This window comes from Cupressus sempervirens, chromosome 3 (genome assembly GCF_028749045.1).
Source record: "Cupressus sempervirens isolate cs-2001-9-10 chromosome 3, ASM2874904v1, whole genome shotgun sequence".
Taxonomy (NCBI): domain Eukaryota; kingdom Viridiplantae; phylum Streptophyta; class Pinopsida; order Cupressales; family Cupressaceae; genus Cupressus; species Cupressus sempervirens.
The window spans coordinates 889,688,774-889,715,719 of record NC_143120.1 but is presented as its reverse complement, the minus strand read 5'-3'; the positions used below and the strand labels follow the sequence as shown (position 1 = coordinate 889,715,719).

The following is a 26,946-nucleotide window of genomic DNA, read 5'->3' as shown; positions in this document are numbered from 1 at the left end:
TTCATCCAGTTATCATAACCAAACTTTCAAATCATTATTTCAAAACTAACAAAAAGATCTACAGCCTTATGTGCTCTAAAGGGCTTGTATTTAATTTTTCAGTACCTAAAAGCAATGAAAAAGGGTTGAATTTTTCAATCAACATTGTTTTGTCGATCATAAATTCAATGTCGTGTAAACCTCTTTCAAAATATCTAATTCTGAATAGCTGAATGGTACATCTAACCATGCAAGTTAGGTTTTCTTCATGGAGATGTCAAAGGATAAAGATGTGACCTTGACGAGGTTGAAGATTTAAATACAAAGCCATCCATCATTGTAGACCTTCCTACATGGAACAAGGACAACCTTGCAAGGATGATGATTGGCATCAAACTTAGATCTCATCTTGTGCACACTAAAGGTATGGCTGCTGAAAAACAGCAATGGTTTATGCTCAAGGGCATCTATATGTCAGCTGCTACAGCTAGAAAGATGTGATTAATATCAAAACTGAAATTGATGAATGGTAAGAGTCTCTTCTTACACTAGTAGGACTAGAGACAGTAAAAATCAGTTGCATGATGTTGGTGATCAGATTTCTGATCTTGAGGTTGTTCTTGAGTCTTAGAATGGTTTTTCAAAATCATATCAACTATTTGATACAAGAATCATGGCTAGGGCTTCATTGCCATTATTTTCAGATCTATGAAATCTTTCTTTCAAAGGAGATAAGAAGGAAGCTGATCAGACAAAGGGATGTTCACAATGTTACTTTGTCCTTCAAACAAAATAATGATGAATTCAAGAAGAAGAAACACGGACCTAAAACTGCTCATCAATGACCATTTCACAAAGGTGTTTAAGCCATCACAAAAGCCCAACGAGGAGTATTGCTCTTACAGTAGATAATAAAAATCACGGCCATTCTTGGTACAAAGCAGAAACAAGGTAATACAGTCCAATCTAATATTCCAAATTCTAATGATTAAAGTTTAAATTTAAACACTGTTCCATAATATGCACAATATCATCTTATTCTTGTCACAAAAGATGGCTTGTATGTGGGTTAAGGTGTATTTAGGCATATATCTTTAATAATTCTTTCTCTAAGTCTTTGTGTATTTGGGTGATGACAAATCACATGAAGTTCAAGGAATTCCATACTCCCATTCATATTCCTAACAGAGGAAAAGAATGTGCTTATTGCTCCCATACTTACCAAGAATCTGCCTTTTTGTAATAGCAAAGAATAGGGGAGATTAATAAAAATTCTTGTGATACTACTGGTTTTGTTGATAATGTACTTTTTTTGAGTTATTTCTAGCATTCGAATTCGAGGACTATACAGATTACAGGCTAGCCTTGCAGAATATAAAGAGGGAGCTCAGGCTACCTTGTGGCATCAAAAATTAGCTCATTTGAGCCTTGCAAGTCTGAAGAGAGAGCAGTCTATGGTTAAAGGTAGATGAAAGCTTACGATTGTCGAAACAAGGATATGCGATGCATGCAATTTGCTTAAGCATTCCAAAGATCCTTATCCTTCTAGTGAGAAGGTCTGAAAGATCATAGGAGAGGTATTCTTGATCTCATTCATTCAGATATCAGGTGCCATAGCCCCAGTACATCCATCAATGGTTTTATTTATTTTGTTACGTTCATTGATGATGCTTGCAAATAATATTAGATCCAATTTCTTTGGAAGAAATCAGAAATTTTTGGTAAGTAGTGAATTCATCTCTCGAGTTGAAAAATCGATCAAGTAATTAAAATATTAAGGACTGATAACATAACTAGCACTTGTCTATTTAATTAGTTAAATTGTGTAAGAAAATTAGATTAAAGAGGAAGCATGTTAGTTGGCATTAATTTTCCAGTCCATAAGATTGAGACTTGAAAGCTTCTGGTTTACACTGCGTAGAAAGCATATCATTCCCTACACTCCTGAACAGATGGCTTCACACAGAGAAGAAATGAGATCAGTATTTAGACACTTAGATGTCTAATTGAGCAATTTGACTTACATATAGGCTGACGTGTGTTACACTCTTGATAGATATCAAGAAAATCAAGGAAAAGACTCAAGAAAAAATATTTACAGTTAGTATTGCATCAATGGATCATTTTAGAGTCTTTTGTTGTCCTACTTATGCAGATGCCATCCACTAATATTGAGGGGAGAATGTCCACAATGGAGTTCAAAGGCTATCTTCAACAAAATGGTATTGAAAGATAATTGACCACAATGTATACACCTCAAAAAATGGTGTTACAAGAAGATGTAATCATACAAACATGAAATGACGTGATATGTTTGCTTGAATATGCTATCCAATGGCACTCAAATGTGGATGTATCCATATCCATGTGCATGCAGCTCTGTTTGTAAATCAAAAATGAACTCTTCCCTTTGGGTGTAACAATGAAAAGCCATGTAATACTCGAGGACTCAATGCTTCTTAGCATTCTTGTTATTGAATCTTGCATATGTTGAATAAGAAGTGTTAGTATAGTCCTTTGTTAGCCGACTGGATGGTTTCGGCGGTATTTTGTATTCTGTAGCTGACGGACCAGCGGTGTTTCTGTATTCTGTAGCCGACGGTCCGGCGGTAAATAATTTGTAGCAAATAGAATAATTGTGGCCAACGGACTTCTTCGGGAATGTTCGGCAGTAGTATTTATATCCCATCTGGGATCATTGTAAAGCATCAATAATCTACTATTGCGAATATTATTCTGCTATTCATGTTCATTGTCTGTATGCGTTCATTTCCTTTACCTGTACGGTAAACATTTGGCGTCGTTGCCTTATGAATCTGGAAGGTGGGAGGAATGAAGATTAATGCCAAATCAGCTTAACAAGGATCGGAATAAGGCGAAGGGAAAAGATGGAATCCGTATTGCGCAAGAGAATTTAATTCTGGCACAGCAAGCCAAACGCCGACGAAGATTTCAGAAGATTGCCGACGGAAACCGAAGTGCGGAGGAATTGTTGGAGGAGACTCGGCAGCGAGTGGAATCGGTGGAAGAAGCACAGGAGGAGTTCTTGAATTTGTGTTTGCCGAGGGAAGAAAATTCAGACATGCGAGCATCAACTCGCACGGCTCGCAGTGCCGACGGAGCACGAGTGTGGAGTGACCTCTTCGTCCAAGATAGACTTCTGCGGGAAACAATTTCGGAGGATCCTTCGTCTTCACCAAGGTTCGCAGCTGTCGACACTTCCAGTGTGGGAGTGCAAACCTCCAGTGTGGGAGACCAGTCCGCCGGTGTGGGAGTACAGACTGTCGGTGTGGGAGTGCCAACCGCCGGTGTGGGAGTGCCGACCGCCGGTGTGGGAGTGCCAACCGTCGGTGTGGGAGTGCCGACCGGTGTAGGAGTGCAGACCTCCAGAGTTATGGCGGGACCCAAAGAAAAGTTGCCGAAATTTGAAGGAGATGGTACAGCCGACCCCCTCCGACATTGTAAGACATGTGAGACGATCTGGCGGGCAAATGGAATCATAGATGCCGATGAATGAGCCAGGCAATTTCCGGCAACCCTACGGGGTGTCGCGATTGATTGGTTTTCGGATATGGATCCACAGAAGCTAGATACATGGGATAACATTAAAAAGGAGTTCTTGGCGAAATTTAAACTCTTGCAGGATGATAATGAAATCGTAGCGAAAATTTTCAATACCAAGCAAGGGAAGCACGAAACTATCCGTGTCTACGCCAGGAGATTGAAAGACTTAATAAACAAAATGGAAAGCAAGCCAACGGACGGATTGCAGAAAAGGTGGTTTGTGGACAGCCTACGCTCGCAGTTGCGGAGGAAAATGAAAATTGTGTCACCGTCATCATATGTGGATGCGTATAACAGAGCATTCGATCTTGAAAGTGAACAAAAGACAAAGAAGAAGAAAACTAGCTCATATGATTCTGATGACGACGAGCCTGTCGGAGATGATAGCAGCGACAACGAAGGCAGCAGCAAGAAAGTTCGGGCCCTATAGAAGGATATGATTCACATGATGAACGAGTTTAAAAATATGCAGAAGAAGCCAAAAGGAAGTGAATTGTGGTGCACAGAATGTAAGACCGACGACCATACTAAAGGATCGTGTCCAAAAAACCAATTTTGTGACATTTGTCAGATCATGGGCCATTCAACAAAAGACTGCCCCTTTAACATGAAGACAAAAGGATCTCCGCAGGTGTTTCTCACACAGGAGGCTTCCCCGTCGGGTAGTAGCGGAAACACGAATACCGCCAGTGCTACATCTGGAGGATACAAGAATAATAGCAGAGGGCAAAATAACAATACAAACAATAACAATAATAATGGGAGCCGAAGTCGAACTCAGTATGATGCAAATGGACAGCCGATCGTTCAATGCCGAGCATGTAATTTGTGAGGTCATTTTGCGCGGGATTGTACAGCGGAAAACACACCCAAATTATTATGCAGATGGTGCGGACCCGACGATCACGAAGATTCCAAGTGTCCCAAGGCTGGAGTAAATTTGATCACTGTTGGCAAGGATGTAGAGGAGGTTCTGGCAATTACACGAAGGCAAGCGGAGGAAAAGAGAAAAGTGGGGGAAGCGCAGGCATCGTCGGCGGGGACATCTCAATTGAAGGACATCACCGGCACCTTGGCAAGGAACTTCGCAAAAAAAAACATTGTACGACAGATCTTACAAACGGAGATACCGGTCAAGATAAGTGACCTCCTTCTCACAATGCCCCAGTTACGGACGGCCATTCTAAATCATACACCGTTTCCGAAAGCACCGGAGGAGACAGGAAGGGACAGTAGGGAAGCGACGGCAACAGACCCAATGCTGCTGGCACTCACATCCGGACGGCATCCGACGGTCGTCGAGATGGGGATTTTGGGAAATGTTTTGACAGAGACAATTGTTGACGGAGGGTCCGGCGTGAATGTGTTTGCCGGAGGATACTTGGAAGAAGTTGGGAAAGCCGACGCTGTGGCCACCTGCATTTCAGTTACTCACAACAGACCAACATGGAATCAAACCGTTGGGAATTCTGAAAGCGCAACCGGTAACAATTGGTACGCAACCATTTTTATTGGATTTTGTGGTCATTCCATTAAAAAGAAAAGGCTATGATGCTATTCTGGGACGGGATTGGTTGGTGCAAGCAAAAGTACAACATGATTGGAAACGCAATACCCTATCAATGGAGCGCGGAGGCAAAAGATTCATAATTGACCTGCACACGCAAATGGTTGGGGCGAGGAGGCAGCATTGTCATATTCTAACAATGAAGGCGAGAGTGATGACAAAGGAAAGAGGAGAATGGAACCGGATGAAGGAGTATTGAGACTTGACGGAGGATCGAATGACGATGACCTGGACTTGGTGAATGGCCTTTACCACTGGCAGATAGAAGACTACGAACTCTTTCCGAGTTGTAATATGCTAAGGGTCGACGAAGATGAGAAAAAGGAGGAAAACGAATGTCCGGAGGAATGCAGGGAAGTGGAAGAAGGAAAAGCTGCCATGGTTGAAGCTGAGGGGAAGAACATACAGTCTGAACACAGAAAAACGAAAAATCCCACTGTCCGGTACATGGTGAATGGACTGCGCGGAAAGAAAAGGTTACACCGCAGCATAAAATTAGTGGAAGGGCACCAACAGCAAGGAAATAATCCAGTTGCGCGACGACCGCAGGCACAATGGGCGACGGGGGTGGCACAGAACAAACGTAAGGCGTACGACGGTCAGAATGAAATCGAAGTGGAAAAGTTTAAGGGCAAATGGGTTGGACCATATTAGATTCGGAAGGTCGGCAACAATGGAGCGAATAGATTATCAACTTTGGACAGGCAGAAAATACTTCCGGCAGTCAACAAATCCAAATTCAAAATATATGGTGCCAGGAAGACTCCGTCGCTGTCACAGGATGGCCAGCTGACTCCGTCGTCGTTGCAGAATGGCGACGCCTGGAGGCAAAATGGAGGTACCTTTGTTATTTGATTTCTTTTGGGAAAAAAAAAAAAAAAAAAAACCGACTGGAAGTCCCGCGGACAGGAAGGCCCGCGGACTAAAAGTCCCACGGGCAACTGCCTGTCCACGGGCACTTAAAGTCCCGCGGGTCCGCGAGCAAGAGACCCCCGCGGAGTGTAAAGCCCCGCAGCATAATTACTCCGGCAGAGAAAGGAGGAAGACTGACAGCATAAGTTCCTCCGGCAGAAAAAAGAAGAGAGAGCCCCCGCAGGCATTATATTTAATAAAATCCTCGCCGTTAACCGCCAGTGAAAGAATAGTCCACAGGTAAGGAAACAAAGCCTGCGGGTAGGAGAAGAATGGGCCGCGGGGAGGAGAACATAGACCGCGAGAAAGGAAAGATAGGCCATGGGTGCAATTAAAAGATTCAGCTCCGCCAGTCAAAGTTTCTCCTCCGCGCTGCAAGGGAAAAGACTTCCGCGGGGAAACAAAGACATAAAGAAGAGTTCTTGTTCTGCCAGAAGGAGAAGAATTTCTGTGTGCAGAGGGATTTGTGGTGGATTGTAGAGGAAGCAGTATTAAATTAAAAATATATATAAAAAAATATTTTAAAAAAAAAAAAAACGACAACAGAATCAAGTTGTTCAGAATGAGTGATAGATGATGCCAAAGGGAAGGGGATGCATCCGTGGTTGCCAGAAAGAGTGCAGAATCGGCAGATAATGACAGAAATGGTGTGTTCCGTGCATTTTTGTGGGTTTCGAAGTGCTAATTTGGTCTTGGCATTGTCCCCTGGACCCCCAGTCATGGCGGATATCAATCGTGGGAGTCTAACCAGTTGAGAAGAGTTGAAGTTGCTGCAGGCATGGACTTTCTGTGTACCAGAGGCAATGGGAGCAGGTGTTGGCTATGAGGCTGTCTTGGTGGATGCGTAGAGAGCTCGGGAGGAGCTAATCATCCAGTTGGAGAGTGCAGCGACACTTGGCTCAGGGTACCGAGGAATTGAAAACAGAGAAAGCAGCACAGGTGGCTATCAAGGTCAGCTTGAGGAGACAGTGTTGTGTTAGCAGAGGCTATAGGCACGGGACGAAGGTGACAGTGATGTGTCGGAAGCAGATTTCTCTTGTTGTAGTCACTCTATAAATGTATTTTTTGTTAATTTGTCTCAGATATTGTCAGTCGTCAGGAGATGACTTTTCTTTTTGGGGGGGATGGTGTTAGCTGACTGGATGGTTTCGGCGGTATTTTGTATTCTGTAGCCGACGGACCGGCGATGCTTCTGTATTCTGTAGCTGACGGTCCGGCGGTGTTTCTGTATTCTGTAACCGATGGTCCAGCGGAGTTTCTTTATTCTGTAGCCGACGGTCCGGCGGTGTTTCTGTATTCTGTAACCGACGGTCCGGCGGTGTTTCTGTATTCTGTAGCCGACGGTCCGGCGGTGTTTCTGTATTCTGTAGCCGACAGTCTGGCAGTGTTTCGGTATTCTGTAGCCGATGGTCCGGCGATAAATAATTTGTAGCGGATAGAATAATTGTGGCCAACGGACTTCTTCGGGAAGGTTCGGCAGTAGTATTTATATCCCGTCTGGGATCATTGTAAAGCATCAATAATCTACTATTGCGAATATTATTCTGCTATTCATGTTCATTGTCTGTATGCGTTCATTTCCTTTACCTGTACGGTAAACATCCTTCACCAACCAGGCCTTCAAATGTGTTGCTAACATAGGAGATACTATTCTCTATAGTTACTTTCTGGACAACATTATCCTTAATGGCATCCACCAATTCTCCCCATATTCAATTTCATCAGCTTTTTCATGCCCAACAAGCTAATCTCCCAAAAAACTTATACATGGACCTCAGCTTTGAGAAGGCAAATTAAACTTTTGTATAAACCGGAGCAATTGTTGAGAAATAACAATCCAATCATGATATTATCAAAATCCATCTGTGTTGTCTTTTCCTTTGCGTGTAGGCTATGGAAATTTACTTGAATTTTGATGGGCCTCAAACTACCAAACAGCACTTGTGATACACTTAAGGCAAGTTGGTGAATCTATATCAATAAATTCACTTTTCCTACATAGTCTATTTCTAGAGTTGGCTCAATCAAAACCTTGAAGATATCCAAGAAGTCATTTGCTCATTCCTCATTTGGCATTTCCCATATACAATTATTTGTGTTTGTAAAAGGTAAAGAGGCAATGTCTTATCTTCAACCTAAGATTTTCACATCCTGACCACGTTTGATGGTAAACATAGAAATGAAATGAGATCTCACCATTAAGCTAAACTTAAGCTTGTAATTCAAAGCAATGCACTAGGTAAGGAACTCCATGAATTATCAACATTAGAAATTGAACAATAAAAAACAAAATAGAACTAATCGAATTGCTAACAAAATTGGATCTTGTTGCAACTAAAAAGCATTTACAATAAGCGATATCCCTTTAGGAGAGATATATGCCATGTATGTCTTATTTGAATCCACGCATTTTATAAAAATTTCAATTTAAAAACTGGTAAGTCACTGAAACAGTAAAAAGATTAAATTTTCTCAGGCAAAACCAATGTGTCCACTCAGTAAGTGATGACATCTTTTGTTGAAATAAGTTGTCATGTAAAGATAACTTTATTAGAAAATCTAAATAGTTGTTGGGATTGTTTTATTGGTATCACCCACTTATCCAAGATAACAAAAACTCTTACAACATTGCTCCAATTTTGAAATACTGAATTGCACTGTCAATCTTACATTACAGACTAGTTTCAATCCCTTGAAAGGATAATCTGCAACCCTTTAGAGCATCCAAACGAACTCCCATGAACAAATTCCACTCTGAAAAGCCCAAGAAATGTAAAATAGATAAAACACAGACAATATCAAAAAAAAAAAAATTCATGAACTTTCAGTTATGGGTCCAAATTTTTTCACTTTGATCACAAAAAATGATCCTTCAATCAACTAGATTTCATAAGAGCTGCAAACTGCACGCGTTTCACTCCCTCTAATATTTTTACTATCTGGCAGACCTAAGTAAAACATATTGACTTGCTCTTTTCTCATTATTGTATAGGACATGCTATTATTGCAATTACATTGTTCTTGATCATTATCTTCACTTTTCACCAGTAAACGTCAAATACAAATATTACTGTCACATGTCATATAATTGTTTCTTATTCTAGGATTTATATCAGATTGTTGATTTCCTTATGTATAAGAGTTCCATATAGACATTAAGCAAATAGCAGCTTCAAAAAACAAATATAGATGCTGTAAATAAATAAAAAATGCCTCTGATGTAAACTTTTAAGACGAAAATGAAATAACTTCAAAAGAACCAAGCCAAGAACTATTAGAATATAAGAACAGGCATTTAATGTAAACTTTTAAAATGCAAAGAAAATAACATCAAAAGAATCAAGCAAGCAACTATTCTCAATGCTATATATTCAACCAGAAAGAATTGCTAGAAGCCACTTGCCTGTTTTCCTCCAAATGCCCCAAAGCATCAAGTTGATGATACATTTCAGTGGAGCTTCCTGGAACACCAATACTGAGAAGGAATTTTGCAATACCAACAAACTTATCTTCTGGGATCTGTACAATACAAAAACAGCTTTATCCAATGCCATTATACTTTCTAAGCTGGCCAAACTCAAAAAAATGGGTGTTGTAATTTAAGTTAATTCTCACATTTATCTTATCCTCGATAACTGCTGCAAATGTAGTCACACCACGCACTACAGAACAAGTTGCCAAAAGTGAACCTCCAGTTCCACTGGTAGCATCCACTGGTTTTTCTTCAAAGTACAAGGACCCATCCTCTGCATTATAATGAACAGCAATAAGCAAGTTAAAAGCAAAATACCTAATCCCATTAAGCATCCCCATAAAGGAAGTCATATCTAATTCTTAAAAAGCAAATGGCAACAGTGAGCTTTCTTATAGACTCTTTTGCTGAGCCCCACGTACAAAATCCCCTATTTAACCAAAAATGCAGTACTATTCAGTCAAATAGATATCCTAACAACAAAGAAAAAGGCAAAGTATATGATGTTTCATCAAATCCATCACATGTGCCCCACTGCCAATCCCAATCGAACTCAGATTCTCTAACATGCCAGATAAGATAAGATAAGATAATGATATTAATGACCAACAAAAGACCAACATAAGGTCTATGGGACTGAAGGATTACATAAAAGAGGCTGACAGCAGCAGCATCACACAAAGGTGTCCGAAAATAAATACAAACAACAACAGAGGAAAGCAAACAGAGAACCAAAGAGGAGGCCAAGAAAGAGACAAGGAGTCCTTTCTAGGTGAAAAGAAGTCATTCACTAAATGATATGTATGCCAATGAGTAAAGGCTCTGCCCTGTCTGTGGCCACTCATAGAGGCATGTCGCTAGTGCAAATAGCCAATCCGGGACCTAACGCATCTGGAATGCCTGGTAGATCTAGTGGAGCTAGAAAGCCTTTTCACCCCACGCAAATGAGATAATGGTGTGAAAAAGATAGTAATGAGCTGAGTGGACGAGTGTCGATGCAGAAGCAGTGACTAAATTGTGCTATCACAAAGCCTAGTGGTCTCTCGAAGATAAGTGCAAGACAGTGCTGATCATAGTAGCTGAAAAAATCATAAAGAGAGAAGCAATCCCGAAACAAACAGAAAAATCTCCCTCTAATCTCATAATAAATGGGGCAACGGAAAATGAAATGTGTCTCAATCTCCACCTCACCCGAAGTACAAAGCCTACAGATCCGCTCTCCACTGTCAATATGATGGTCAGTTTGGACCCGAAGACGATGACACCCAACTCTGAAAGATCCCAAAGAGATACACTGGGCATGAGACCACCTCCGGGAAAGGTAGCTAGAGCTAGGATGAACAATAATACCATCAAACATCTCCAAAAAGTGCTTCGCGTAAAAGGACATCCATGGGCATAACCCACCAGGAGGGTTAACCCAGGTAGTGGCAATGTACTGTCTGTAGATGTCGAGCCTGACATGCTCATTAAACTCATGCCGAGAGGGGAGGAGATGAATCGAGGCATCTAGCGAGAACTGAAAGGGGGGGAGGTGGTCAATATCAAACCCAATTGAACCGAGCAGAGAAGAGGCATGTGCATACCAACACCGTGTGTGAGAACTAGACTCAGCACTCGCAATAGACACAGACGAACAAAAGGCTAAATAGGAGTATCGATCACAATCACCAGCATGATCTGCAAAGCCACGAAGACGATGAAGGAGCCAAACTAAATCAAAAATGGCCGCAAGACTGAACGGATGAGCGCCAAACTCTGCAAGAATGATACTATGAGGAGTAAACCTGTGACATCTAATGATGCGCCTCAAAAATAAAGTCTGAACCCGCTCGATCGAAACCTAGTCAAAACCAAGAAGAGATAGGCCCCAAACCATAAACCCATACAGAACAGTAGGCCTCAGAAGAGAGTCCAAGAGAGATAACTTGGATGAGGTATCCTGGAAATGGTGCTTGCAACATTGTTTCTCAAGCAAAGCAAGAGAACCCATACCCTTATTAACTCTAGGCTGAATAGCTGGCCTCAAACTGAATCGTGGTCTTGAGAACTTAACCTCCAGATAAGCAGAGGATGTAGTGATCTCAATCTCCTGACCGTGAAAGAAGAAGTGGAGATGTGAAGTATTTAAACAACTGAAAATCATGACCCGAGTCTTACTCAAGTTAACCACAAGTTGTCGTTGATCACAAAAGGAAGCTAAGCCATCAAGAAGCCTCTATAAACTGTCTGGCGAGGAAGCAAGGAGAACCACATCATCAGCAAACAAAAGGATGGAGATCAGAACCTAGTGAAGAAAACAGCCATCTCTAGGTAGTGAGGACCTCCGCAGGAAGTCCTCGAGCTCATCAATATATAATCCAAACAACGTAGGAGAGAGAGGACAACCCTGCTTAACCCAATGGTGCTATGGATCAAACCCAAGAAACCCTCAGGAGCCCTGAATCTACCAACCACAGTCTCATAATAGCGGTACGTAACATCACAAAAATGCCAATCTCCCTAAGCCTCTCAAATAGAGCCACCCTGGGAACAAAACCAAAAGCTTTGCGAAAATCGACAAAGCAACAATAAACCTTCTCCAATCTGTGTCTAGCCTCCTCAATAATAGCTCGTAGAGTGAAGATGTGGTCCATAGTCTGATAGTCATCCCAAAAACCAACCTGCCCTCTAGACCTACAACCAATCTTGTCCAGCTGACCCGATAACATAGTATTAAGGGTTGTCACATACAGTTTGGCAAACTTGTGCCCAATCATGATGGTTTTGTAGTTCTCTGGATCAGAGACCAAACTGGGCTTACGAATAGGATAAATCAGATGTCTAGACCAAGAAGTTAGAAAACCAGTGTGAATCACTCTATTAAAAACAATAGAGAGATAAGGGCCCAGAATTAAGGCACCGAACCTAAAAAATTCAGCCTAAAAGCCTTCCTCATCAGCAGCTCTACTACACTTGATGGATCTAATGGCCTCAAAAATGTGGGAAGATGTGAGCAAGCGGTCGAAAGAAGGAGAAAAGGGATGGATAGAAGGCTGCCCAGGAATGTCATAAAAAGTCATGGTGTGTAAGGTAAGGGAGCGAAAGTCGAGGGCATAGGGAGGAGAATTGCGAGGAAAGAGAGTGCGCCAAAAAAGTTGGGGATTGTGGATCAGCGTGGAGCAGAGGGATATGCACTTGGAGGTGGCAAAAGAAAGCTTCTTACCTTGAAGAAAGCGAAAATAAGAAGAGCGAATGCGGGTAAAGTCGGTGGAGCAAGCCACAAAAGCAAAACTCATATAATGATGGAAAGATTTGCAGTTTGTATCGAACCACTGGTTCATAGGACAAGTATTACGGCATTTTCTGTGAAGGGACAAAGGAGAGCGATGAGGAATGGAAAGAATGGCAGACTTCTGAATAGTTGTTGCCAGGTGGTCAAACATGGAAGCGGCCTCGCACGAGTTAGAAAAGCACGAGGGGTTGAGGAGTCTCGAAAGATGAGCGGAAAAGAGCTCACAATCACCTTCGATAAACGGAATCGAATGGGTGAGCAGGTAGTGGCAAAGGAAAGATGAGAGGCCGAGGGAGTGGGCGAGAGACGAGGGGAGAGGCGAAGGTGAATACTGAGGAGAGCATGGTCCGCAAGAGGGAGGTGCAAAATGGTGACACTATGAATGCAAGAAATGAAAGAGGGACAGGCGAGGACATAATCAACGACACTAGCACCCCCACCATGAGGCCAACAAGTGAAGAACTCTGAACCAGGGAAGCAAGAAAGGCCGTTCAAGATTACCAAACCAAAAGACTCACAAAACCGCAACAAATGTCTACCATACATAGGTAATGGCCCAAGAGCATCCTCAAAGTGTCGCTTAAGTCCAAGGGAAGTCGGATCCATCTCAGTGGAGCAGATGGGGTCCGAGCTACGATCAAAAAGCGGAGTCTAGAGTTCCCTGGTTCTCGCATTAAAATTCCCGAGAATAATAATGTCACCAAGAGCAGCAAACTAAGAAATAGTCTTGTTAAGATCGACAAATGGGTCTCCGTCCTCGGTACCATGAATAGCATAGTGGGAGGAAGCTGGCGGGAAATAGCAAGCAGCCAAAAAATGATCTCTCTAACGGTGACACTTACGGTCAATGCGGACCCACATAAAGCTAGCAAACGTATCCGAGTGTAGAATAGAAGTGCCGATGAAAATATCCTCCTTAATCAAACAAGCCATGCAACCCGAGCCACGTACACCACCAAAGTTCAAATTTAAGTTGTCCAGTTTGACAAACAAGTATCTTGGTTGGGCACCAAAAATAATAATAAATTCTTCTTGTTATTTGCTAGTTTGTTCAGCAATGTGATGTAAATAAAATATTAACGTGAAATGTCTCGAATATGCAAACAAGAAATCGAATAACAATCATTCCAAAGGAAATAGAAATCTTATTAACAATGTTATAATATGCTCCAAGAGAAATCAAACTACATAAAAGATTTTTCATCATTGAGTTATCTACGCCAAAAGGGTCTGTGCATTATTAATATGTGTTTTTTGTGTGTATGTGTTACTCCTGTTTTTGTATAGTAAATTCTTTAGAAATGTAAATTAGACAGCTAGGCAGTACAAATTTAAACCATCCACTTTGACTAAGAGACCTCTTGGTTATGCATATCAAACTTCTTATGTTTCCTTATCATGCCATTCCCCATTGTCCACAAGTGGTGAATTCAACATTTTTAAAGGGAAAATGGCAAACTGTGTTTCTGTTTCAGGTGGCCATAGTCCTTTATATATAAACAAAAAACAAGTAAAATGTCCAATAGTGACTAATTCTCCATAGGCAAAGTGTAAGATATAGTCAAAATGGGTATCACTGTAGAATTTTGTAAATTAGGAATCAAATTATGCCTATATTACCCCGAGTTTCTGGACAGGAATCAAGACAAGAATGCCAAGAAAGGGCTCTAGTATGTATATACATGCATGTGTGTGCATTTGTAGCTTCAATGTAGAAGTTTGTTACAGCTATGTTACCCAAAGTTTCCAGGACAGCAACGGCAGGGGGCAGGCAAGAAGTTTTGCTGACAGCAAGAGACAGCTGCAATACCTATATACACGTGTGTGTGTGTGTGTGCGCGCGGCTGTGGGGCTGTGGATTCACTGTAGAATTTTGTGAACAAGGAATCACATTATGGCTATGTTACCCTAAGTTTCTAGGACAACAATAGCAAGGGGCAAGGGATAAGTTTTGGGGATGGCTTTTTTTAGCACTTTTGGGGGACAGCAAGGGATGGCCGTCTCTCTCTCTCACACACACACGTGTAGATCAAAACAAGGACCGCTATAGAATTTTGTAAATGAGGAATCACATTATGGCTATGCAGCCCCAAGTTTCAAGGAGGACGGCATGGATTAGAGAGAAGCTTTCGGGACAGCTGATGTGCATGTAACAACTACAACATTAAAAACAATGGGGATGTGTCCTAGCAGTTCCCTGCATTATAATCATTCCAAAGGCAACTGATATCTCCATAACAACGTTATAATATACTGCAAGGAAAATAAATTTTATATACTCCAGATTTTCACTATAGAGTACTCTTGACCAAAAGGGTTCCCTACGTAAAGAATGTAATTTATTTGTATGCACGCGTTATTTTTCATATTTTTGTTCAATGTATTTTGGGCTCTACTTGTTGCCCAAGAGACAAGATGGTTCAAATTTAAACTATTAGTTTTGTTAGATTATTTTTAATATCCTAGGTTCTTGCTAAATTTAGCTCGTTCTTCTAGAATCTTAGTTAATAGTCATTTAGAATTTCCCTTTAGTTTTTATTAAAATAGTCCACTTTTAGACTATGGTATTATTAGCATCAGTATACTCATTTATAACGTGCACTGTTAATAAAATTAATCATCCGGTTTTTAACAATTTCATGTTATTAAAGGAAATTTTCTAGGAAGTTATGTTTTCCCCAGAATTATTCTTTGATCTGGGTTTGTTTGATTTTCCCTCCCTTAATGGTCAATATATCAACTACCCTTTACAAGACAATACATGTGTTGTAGTTGCATGTTGCATCCTATGTTTTATGTTAACTTAAAAAAATTCTAAATATAACTTACAGCCGTTGAGATTTCATGTGAATTGGAAATGGTTGGTAATTTATTGGTAATGTACTTTCACTACGTTATTTTCTTTGCCAGTGCACAGCAATGGGGGAAAGGCATTGACAAAGAGGGATTAGGGCATGAACACCAACCCGTCGCCGAGTTTGTCAGGCATCTGTCTAAACCACTTTGGACAGAGAAAAGTAGAGTAGGGCACACTAAGTAATGCCAAGTTTCCACTCTAAGTCAACTAGGTTATCTAATTAAAAAGATATAATTACATTTATATAAATAGTACATGAAATAAAATTGTTACCTTTATATTGGAATTTGGATGTTCCGCATTATCCAATGCTGAATGTATTATTATTTAAGTACATACCATAGTATTTTGTATATTTGTATGTATTAAATATATATATACGTATATTTTAATAGAATGTGTATATATAAACAAAATAAAGCGTAAAAGTATACATGAATAGTATGAGTATTGATTATATAATAGTATGGGTAAAAGTTTTAATTCCCCTATCAAATTTAATTTAACTCATGAAAAGCCCATCAGCCTCTTATTATTACTTATGTTATTTCGACCTTCTATATTTCTTCCTATATTGTCATTCCATCGGCCAGGATAGTAATGTATAGATGCATGTCTCCGCCACCATGTTCTTCATGCATTGTAACTCCATCTTTTTGCTCATTCTTTCCTATGTTGGTCGATCATTCTTTATATTTACCAATCGGAGTTGATTATGGGTCTTTGGCTATTCATTCATTATTATTGTAGAATCTGCAACCGTATGATTCATTCATAATATATATTATCATACTCAGATAACAACGTAGAACTGTGATACCAGCTAAGAATTTCATTGGAGTTCATTGATCGGCAATTAAAGCAAATGATCTACAATCCGAAGCCCCTTTAATCGGGTCATTTTTCCTTGAATTTGTAATTATTTCCATGATAATGGACAATATATTATTATTATTCATAGCTTACACAAGACAGTCAAGTCGGACCTTGATCTGCATTATGAAAAGTACAAATTGGAATGGGACTACTATACCACTCATGCAGAGAGCACCATAGGATGATAAAGGCCTCTAATATAAAATGTTTTATTTCTGAAAACTTATTTATCTGTGTCAAGAAGAATCCATTGGTCCATGCCTTCTATACTTCCAAAATACAGTGACGTTAACTCCATAGGTCCCTAAGATTTATGGAAGTTTGTCCATAATGGAAAGTAAAGTACATCTGGCCACACAAAAATCATAGTCTTTTCTTTTTTTTCTGAATTATGGACACAATAAGAAATGCCTTTACATAAATGAATATTTTATAATGCAAGCCAGAGATCATCAAGGATAGTCAAGAATGGCTAAGATGAGTGGTGTAGTCCATATGATATGGACAGTTTGATAAACCTACAAAGATAGACATTTGTATCAGAACTATGAAGAAATTACGAATAATTAAAATTAGTAAATCTTGCCAGCCCATAGTGGGAACTGAGTATTACTTAGGTCTATCAATTTGAGCAATGGATCCTTTGGAAATCCCTGGTCAGGGTAGGTTTAGTGGAAAATAATGCTACTATGATCACTAGTGATCAAGATAACTCATAGTCGAATGGATAGATTGTTGGGAGGCACCCACAATCTAGTCAAGTGTGTAGTTGAAACTCTAACACACAGTTGCTTAGGTGGCAGGACGAGATGTTGTACATGTGCCTTATCTCATGCAAGGTAGGGCCATTCTTAGTAGAGAATGAGTGGGGATTATACTAAGACCGTGGTTGGGAGGTTAAACCTCTGTCAATGCTTTTCCTCCCCTCCAAATGCCTAGGCTTGCACAATGCAAACCAGTTTCTACTTCTCTTGATGTGGTGTGATCTAAACTTTGTTAGCAATCCTTTATTTCTTTCAGTTGTTCTTTATTTCAATTTAGCATTATATTTTATGCAATTACATTCTTGTTCATCTCAAATGGTAGTTAGGATTTGCAATTAGTTTTAGTAATTTACATATCAAGTGTAGTATAGTTAGTTAATCTACTCTGGTCATTCTTACTAGTTCACCAAAAAGGTAGTTTAATTCTTTCAAATGATACTTAAAATCTTTTTATGAGAATGCAATTACTATTTTTAGCAGTTAGTTATTTTCCATTGGTCCCTTTTCATGTGAATGGATGGCTAGTTTTACTTCTATTCAATAAAAGGTGTATCTCAAAGATTTTTAGCCCTTAGAAATTTCAGTTGTTACATATGGTATCAGAGCTTTTGGTTTGACACTGAACCTTGGGTTCACCATTGACTTAAAACTGAAACAGAAGTATTTAAATGAGAGGAAGATGAGAACCCGAATGACTCCTTGGAAGAAACCCCGTTACCCAGTTCATCTCTTTATACTTAAGAACATGCCTAAATATGATAACTCATTTTGTTCCATGCCTAGAGATGATGAAACATTAGCCCATGCCTTGATCAGAATCAAAAAGGAATGAGTAAAATGGACTCCTCTCAAGAAGGCAATCTTGAGAAAAAAATTATCCAGGTCTCGAATTTGAAGCAAACTAATCCACTTATGATGTATTACAGTATTATGCACCTTGTATTGGGTAGAATGAGCCCAGGGAAGGAAACAGACATAATACCCAAGGATAGGGCGTTTGATATCCTTGAAGAGCAATGTTTGATAATTTTGTCCTCACAATAGTAGGTAAATTTCATAATGAACATGGTTGCAATCACAACAAAATCCATTGTTTTTTAAAATGGAAATCAATAAAGAAAGCGTTGAGAGCAAATGATAGTTTATTTACCGCTTCTTTTTACTTCTTTAACAACCAACTTAAACAGAAAATCAATGGATGAAACCAACTTTGTTTCAGGAAAACTTGTACAAAAGCAATGGCAAACAATTAAAAACAACAATTGAGCACCAAATGAGATATCCAGAGAGGATAACTCACGAGGTTCTATGGACCGACTTGTTCAAGTATTACTTGATACCCAAACTCTAATGGAGCAAATGGAACAAAGAATGAATGATCTAGTAAATCAACTTGGGCAAGGACATGAAGTCGCCCAATCCTCACCCCCTCCCAAAACTGAACTAGAACCATTTGCTCATAATGAGCAAGGGAGCCAGTTCCAACTCAGTTGGAGATTCAAAAGAAATAATAGATAGCTAGTGAATTATATGCTGCCATAAAGAAAATTAAACCTCCAATGTTTTCAAGATCTGAGTCTGGGGATGTCGTTGAGTAACCGAGATGGAAAATTATTTTGAAATTAGGAGTTTTTCTGAAACCTCAAAAGCTAGTTGGGAAATCTATCAACTTATTGGAGAAGTTTCTACTAGGTGGGAAAACAGTAAAATGGAGTTGAATCACAACACCATCGATATTACTTGGGTCAAATTTATCACAATCTTAAAAAACAAGTGGTTAACCCAATCCTTCTACAATCAAAAACTGTTGGGTTTTCAAAACCTTAAACAAGAGGACTTGGTGGTGAACGGATACTAAAAGTTCACTCAACTTCTGGAGTATGTCCTTGCTTGCCAACAAGACGAAAACTTCACAGTCGGGAAGCTCATCATGGGGCTGAACAACTAAGTTGGAGGAGCCATAGATGTACTAGCACTTTGAACAATGGAGGAGGCTCATGAAAAGGCTATCAAGCAAGAGTAAAAATTGAAAAAAGATGATTCCATCTAAGAAAACAGAAGGAAGTCAAAATGGAGTTCCTCTAATTTTGACCAAGGAACTCACAAAAAGAATTTTAAGAATTTCAAGGTCAACAAACCCAAGTTCAAGGGGAACAATAGTAAGGATTTTAAGGACAAATTCAACTGTAATAATAACAGCAAGGGAAATGAAAAGAAAGGACCACCTCAGCAAATTTTTTTCCAGCAAGGGATCCATGCAGCAGTGGATAGTTGTCAAGTGGAGCATCATATGGGTCCTATAGAAACTCTGGGTAAGATATATGGGAATCCTATTTCTATATTAATTGATATCGAAGTCACTAAGTGTTTAATCTCTCCAAATTTGTTAAGGAGGATTCCAAAAAGAATTGGATATATGAAAAAACCTTGGACTGTTGAGTATGCAAACCAGTCAAACACTCAGGTAGATCAATGTTTACTTGAGGCTCAAGTAGACTTCACAACCTTTTCAACTAAGGTTAACCTATATTTAGCAATTCGTTAGTTATTTTCCATTGATTCCTTTTCATGTAAATGGGTAGCTAGTTTTACTTCTATTCAATAAATGAAAAAGTATCTCAAGGATTTTTACTTTTTAATCCTTAGAAATATCAGTTATTACATTACAATCCTTCAAAACATTCTGTTGGTGTTGAGACCCTCCCTAGATCTACAGAATGTCAATAACCAAGAGTAACCTAGTAAAAGAAGCAGAGATGGTTGTTCCTTCTTCAGAACGGTCTACAACAAGAGAGTGAAGCATGCCACTGACCCTCCCAGAATCTGCAAAACTGCTGACCTTAAATTATCACAAAACATCCAACCTAATGTTGGATAACTGAGTTGCCCTCACTATAGACAGGGACACACTGAGAACAACTCCCACTAAAATTTCTTGTGAAATTCGTGAATTACAAAAACCAAAAATGATTTTTGAGAAGAAATATTCAAACCACCAAACAAATAGCTAGCACAAAATTTGAGACACGGATTAACATACAAAACACCATTTTAAGGAGAATGGTAAAACCCAAAAAAAAATAGAGAGCCATTAATTTTTTAGGAAAGAATTATAAACCCTGTCTACATAATTTATTTAAAGAGAAATTTTTTTTTTAAAACCAATAATCTTTTTGGCGTAAAACTCAAAATCTGAAAATTGGATCTCAAGTTGTAGGTTTTCAATTTGAAACACTTGGCAGCTGCGTAGTTTTCACAGGAAGGGTCTCAGCAGAAGGCCACAATTGCTCTACATTTAGATGAGGAGCTTGCTTCCTATGCCTAATGATTAGCTCCATGTTATGGGAGGATTTTAATATGTTTCCTCAAAAAATTACTTAGTGGGTTTTCCTAATTTTTTTCCTTTAAAAAATTCAATTGGGTTTTACAAAGTTTCCTCAAAAATAGAGTTATGTATCTTTGCTTCTGTTAGTGTTGATTGATTTTTTACCTCAAATATCGTGTTCGATTTTGGTCCATTTTTCTCCTTAAGAATCATATCTGGTATCTATAATACACGAAGTTCACATAGGATGTTATTTTAGGATTTTTACCACTTTTTTCCAAAAAAAACAGTGCTATGTACTATTCAAGTCATGGTATAGTTGGTTGGGCATCCTTCTCATCTGCAATAGTTTGGAGGGTTTGGCAGTTGTTCTCAGTGTTTGTCTCTGTCTACAAGAAAGGGCAGCTCAATTATCCAACATCAATTGGAATGCTTTTTGTGGTGATTTTTGGTCAGCAGTTTTGCAAATTATGGGAGGGTTAGCGAAATAGTCTATGCCAGGCTCTACTCTCTTATTGCAAACCATTCTAAAGAAGGGGACCACATCTTCTCTGTTTTTTTCTAGGCTTATCTTGGTTATTTACATTCTATAGATCCAAGGAGAGTCTCACTAGTTGCAAGATGTTCTGAAGAATTTATGACCATATGACATGTTCAATCTTCTGCAGGGTAATCGATAGAATAACCATTAAGGGAGGGTATTAGATTAATTTTAGTATCCTAGGTTCTTGCTAAATTTAGCTCGTTCTTCTAGAATCCTACTTAATGGTCATTTAGGCTTTCTTCTAAGCTTTTCTTAGTCTAGTCTATTTTTAAACTGCCCTATTGATAGCGTCTATATACTCTATTTAAGAGTGCATTGTCAGTACACTTGTTGATGGGCCTTTCTCAAGCTGATCCAATCAGACAAAGAAAGGAAGATGTTGTTTGTGAAGCCCCTTCTGATGGGTGGGTGAAAGTAAATTTTGATGGTGTCCAAGGAAAACCCAAGCCGCTGGATGTGTTGCAAGGGATAGTTCAAGGCATATTATTGAAACTGAATCCAAAAAATTGGAAAAAGGAACCAGTTAATGAAGCAGAAGCCCAAATCGTGTTATTAGTTGTTGAGTTCACAAACCATTTGAATGTGGAGTGATGTAACTTGGAGGGTGATTCTCGGATAATTGTGAATGCAATCTCTACAGAAAAGTCCCGTGTTTGGAAAATTGACAAGATTATAACCATAATCAGGAAAAAACTACACAAATTTGCCATCGTCAAAATCTCTCGTGTATACCATTAAAGAAACATGGTGACTGACACTCTTTCAAAGTTAGCATCACGAGTGCCAACCAACAAATTGGTGGGATGCTGACATGGTCTAGAAACACACAGATGTGACTTGGCTGCAATGGAATGATTGCATGTAGTAATATCAAGCAAATGAATTTGAAGGAGAGGTATGTGTGGATGGGATGCAAATTTAATTTTTGCAAAGATGGTGGGATTCTTGAGAATTCTAAGAGGACAAAGAGCAAATGCTCACATAACCCCGACCAATTGCATCCTCAAAAAGCTTCAGACAGCTTTATTTTTTGCATTGGAGATGGTAACAATTCACAGTGCAGGCAAGAATGGAGGCAAGTTTCAATTTTGATGCCATCAAGCAGCAGATGGTGTCTTGGGTTGAAGTAACTGATGAGAGACTTGAGAATGTGTTAACTATTGATGGCTAAGTCACAGGATTCGCCGAATTTCATCCTTTTGATTCGAATTTCAGCGAATTTCAACTCTTTCCGAATGTCATCCGAATTTTATGAATTTTAACATAATACTGTAATTTAATATAATATTATTTAATTTTAAACTGATATTGAGTTATTTAGTTAAACTATTTAACAATGTTCAACTATTTTAACAACTCTGTGGATATATTAGTAATATTTAAAAATATATAAATATATATAACTAAATTTTAATGTCGAATTTTTTTCCGAACTTTTACCCTTGCTGGATTTCATTCGAATTTTATGATCGACGAACTCGAATTCGAATTCGAACCTTGTGACTTAGATTGATGGTACATTCTTCCTTACAATGGTGTGTGGGCTGCTCCACATTGATTTTCCTCTGTCTGAATATAAATGGAGGATCAACACCAACATTTTCTCTCTCGTTTGTGCATGGGGACTTGAGTTCAGCAATGTAGTTGTGGCTCGCAGAGTAATGAGAAGATGTGTGTGAAGCATGGAATTAAAATCTTGAGACATTTCTACGCATTGCAGAGCCAGGAATTGGATTCTGCACTCAAAGGGGGATATAGCTTCATGTCCCAGGGTACCCAGTGCGCCTTCATCTGTTTTTGTGCTACCATGCTGCTGAGAATAGGGTTGCAGGGAAAATCAAAGCCAGGATCATGTGGAAAGTAATGTGCCAATACACGGAGAATCGAGAGCACTTTATCGTTTCTGGATTGGACAGAGAAAGTTTTGACAAATCTGTCCCACACACCATGTCACAGACTATGGGAGGGCAACACAGAAGAATGCGCCAGAGGGGATGAGGGCAAATGTGGGAAGAGGTCATGGCCAAGGCACGCTGCCCAAAGAGAATCACCAATGCAGAGGATGTGCAGCTGCAAGCAGGGACCAAGAGAGGAGGGAGGCTACAGAAGTCTCAAATCCCTCAAACCCTCATGTGTAGTGTCCAGTTTTCATTTGGTTTGCCAGTCGAATGCAATATTTTGTTCGAATGAATGTAGGCAAACCCTGTCAACTTTGCAACAGGGGGCTGAGTCACAGTTTTTTTAGTGTTTTGAGCTGACGTAGGTGTTGATAGCCAGAATGTATCGTAAGAATGTGGGTAGCCGTAGATGTGCTTTTGGGTCGTCAAGGGCTGCAAACTTGCATGCTCTGATGTCAGTTGCAGACTTTCATATTTTGATACTTGATGCAAACCATAAATTATTATTAATAAAGTAAGCTATTTACTTACCCCAAAAAAAGAGTGCATTGTTAATACAATTAATCATCCGGTTTTCAACAATTTCAAGTTTCAAAAATCTTAATTGTGCACCAAACCAACCAACAAATTATTTATCTTTATTGCCCATCAGAAATCAGAGGATGCAGCCTCTTGAAAAATCATAGGACAACAAGTCCCATTGCTGAAGAGTTTTAAAGAATATCATGAAAAAGTAATGTTGAAAGGTGGCTGCAATCATTGGATATCAACTAAAGAAAGTTCCATGTTGTCATTGATATCAAAGGTAAGGTTGTATAAATTCCACAGGACCATTCTAAATAATAAAAAATTAGAATGAGCTGCCCAGTTGTCTGCTTGAGATGTGTAAGCCGGTTGTGTGTCTATGTCAGTTGTTTGTGAACTGCTTCCTGGCCAAGTCAGATTCATTTTCCATGTCAAGGGTTAGAATTCATTAATCGCCTTGGTGGGAAAATATGATTGTAGAATGTTGGGAATTTATTTGAACCATATTATTGGCCATAATGCGAAGACATTTGACAGAGGAAAGAAGAAGTAATTGTGGTGTTAATTATCTAGAGGAAGCCAGAGTAGTTTGGTAATGGCACCACAGTGTTGGAAACAAATATTTCAAGCAAATTCATGGACTACTTCAGACATTTTTGCTTTGCGGTTTTGTTTCAAACATATTCATTAACTCAATCAGTCTATTCTCGGTTTGTCAGCTCACGCATTTGGGAGTTGCTAAATTAAGAAATCATGCATATTATTATGGTGTGCTTAGTTATGGTTGGCAGGAAGAGATTTTGAAATGTATCAAGTGATCTCTGATTTGTATGTTGGCTATTTATCAATAACTGGGCATTTTTTTATAAGGGGAAATCGTGCATATCAAAGTGGGCTGTGCGTTGAAACTTTAAGAGGCTACATGTTGAAGATTAAAAAGGCTCTGCAGTATTTCCTTGGAGCACATTTTAACAGCAATGGCAATGTATTATTGACAGAGGACCCATTTTAGAATGTATTGGATGGATGTATGAAAATCTGGAGCTCAGCAGCAGTTTGATGCTGCATTAATCATTCCTTTGAGTGCTAGGCACATCTTTGGAGTTTTGGTCATGACTCTCATTACTGTGTGAAGGAAAGAAGGGAGTAGTAATTTTTGGCTGTGATGAGAAGCTCTCTTTTGGCAGGTCAATAACTTCGGTGTTAAGAGTTTATTTTTGGTAGTCATTCAGTTTTAAGAACAGTATTTTATTTGAATTGTAGAGTGAAGTATGACAGAGACAGAGGCATGAGGATGCTGAGACGAGAGTGTATGTGCTGGGCATTATCCATTTCTGAAGACTGATATTATAATTTATTCTTGGATCGATATTTTATTGTGTGTAAATAGTCATTGCTGGGCGGTGCAAATGTATCATTGAAGAAAAAATTGGAGTGTGGTGAAGATGTAAAGGTTAAGGTTGATATTAGAGACAAAGGACTGGTGTGTAGTGAAATATTCTATGTGCGATTTTCAGAGTTGCAGGATTTTGAAATGCTGTGTATTCTGGGAAGTGTTAATAATTTTCAGTATTTGTGATTTGGTGCTCAAACTGAGGTTAGTGCCTTAGCCAACTAAAGTTGGTGCCTTAGCTGACTGGAGTTGGTGCTTCAGGTGTTTGAAATTGGTGCTCTCTGTGCGTTGGCATTCACTAATGTAATCTGGGTTGGTGCCCATTGGGTTAATGAGAAGCTATTGTATGCAGCAGTTTTTTACCTGTAAAGATTTTCCATGAGAAAAATGGTTTCAGGGAGTTAAAAGTACTGAAATACCAACTCACCCCACCCCACCATGCAGTATTTCCAGTGTGCTCTTCAAAAAGAACCAAAAACCTAATCCTAGTCAGGTATTTATTCTCAGCCTAGTGACATCAAGAAAATCAATGTGAAATATCTCGATTTGTCAAAATACGAAAGTAGTATAAATAAGATCTGTGTAGAATTTTGAAACCAAGAAATCACATTGTAATCATTCCAAAGAAATAAATCTATGTTGAAATATGCTCAAAAGGAAACAAACCCAGTTCCACATTTTCCTTAATAATTTGCACTGTTTGTGTTTGCAATATTTCTTGTAACTTTGATCACTGTATTCACTAATATTTAGTTATTAATTGATGATCCTTTTTTTTTTTTAGTGTATCGTAGATAGAAAATAATGTTTGTCTTTCTGCTTCAGTTTATGATTGTTTCTTATGGAAACATTTTTCATTAACCAATTAAGCTAAGTTGCCATATTCGCTGCTTCCCAGGCAAAATTGCTAGTCGATTCAATGCCAAGTTGTATGTGACTCAAAATCACTGTAAATTCCCCCACAGTCTGATGCATTCGCTCAAAATCTGACCGCGGGACCCTGGACAAATTTGCCATGAGTGCAAACAAATTTTGTTGTTCATTTTCGCACCCAGAACGACTTTGACCAAGGTCGAGCGAATTCAAGACAAATTTTGACTTCAGCAGGATTTTTTTGAGTTTTTTAATTTATTTTGTTTGCCACGTCAGTTGACTTGACCCAAAAGCGATGACCGACATTGATTCGGCTAAGTTAAAAATTTAAAATTGTAAAACTATACACAGTCGCAGATACAAGGAACGACTGAGACATTTGTGACCTGACATTCCTCTTTTGCGACGGGAACATTGAAGGGCATTTAGGCTATACACAGTCGCAGGCGCAGATACAAGGAACAAAAACATAGACTTGGAGCATATACACAGCCACAGATATACTGTATGTGATATACCTGTATGTAAATACAGTTAATAGCACATATTTCTTAATTTTTTTTGCAGATTTTATTGTTGTTACATAACAAAAGTTAATAATTAATACCTTATATTTTAGTGCATAGCGAAGAATAACCATTTTTTATTATTTAAAGCACCATCACTAAATTAAAACAGGCATTTCTCTAAATTAAAATGATGCTCTGAATGCAAATGGAAACCATTTCTAGTCCTGTATAAGGTTAAAATTATAGTAACATTGCAAGTATTACAATGTCAAGTATTCATTTCAAATTTTTACATAGTGAAACTCTTCTTTTCTGCTAAATAACTATTTCATCAAACTCATAATGGTTGTGTGTTCTTTGTAGATTTAAATGATGGTTGCAAGTGGTTTTGGTAGATTTAAATAATGATTGCAAGTGGTTTTGGCAGTGAAAACCCCCACTTCAAAATCGACAAATGCTCCCCGTTATGGAAGTACGTGGAAATAGTTCGACCAATGCCAGGTGGAGGAGGTTGTGTATGGATTTGCAGCCATTGCAAAGAAGAATCAAGTAGTTGCTATAGTAGAGTGAAAGCACATCTATGCTTTATTCCTTAGAAAGGCATTAAATTTTGT

General features: G+C 39.0%; 1 protein-coding gene across 2 annotated transcripts in view; it reads right to left on the bottom strand.

Moving 5' to 3' along the window:
- Positions 1-26,946, bottom strand: part of HAP6 (ribophorin II (RPN2) family protein) — a 75,840-nt gene that overhangs the window by 26,806 nt on the left and 22,088 nt on the right. For both annotated transcript variants that reach the window (XM_089822382.1, XM_089822381.1), the window contains 2 exons: positions 9,638-9,768; positions 9,426-9,541 (listed from right to left, as the gene is read on the bottom strand). In XM_089822382.1, coding sequence (XP_089678508.1) covers positions 9,426-9,541; positions 9,638-9,768 — 247 coding nt within the window. The remainder of the gene's footprint in view (positions 1-9,425; positions 9,542-9,637; positions 9,769-26,946) is intronic.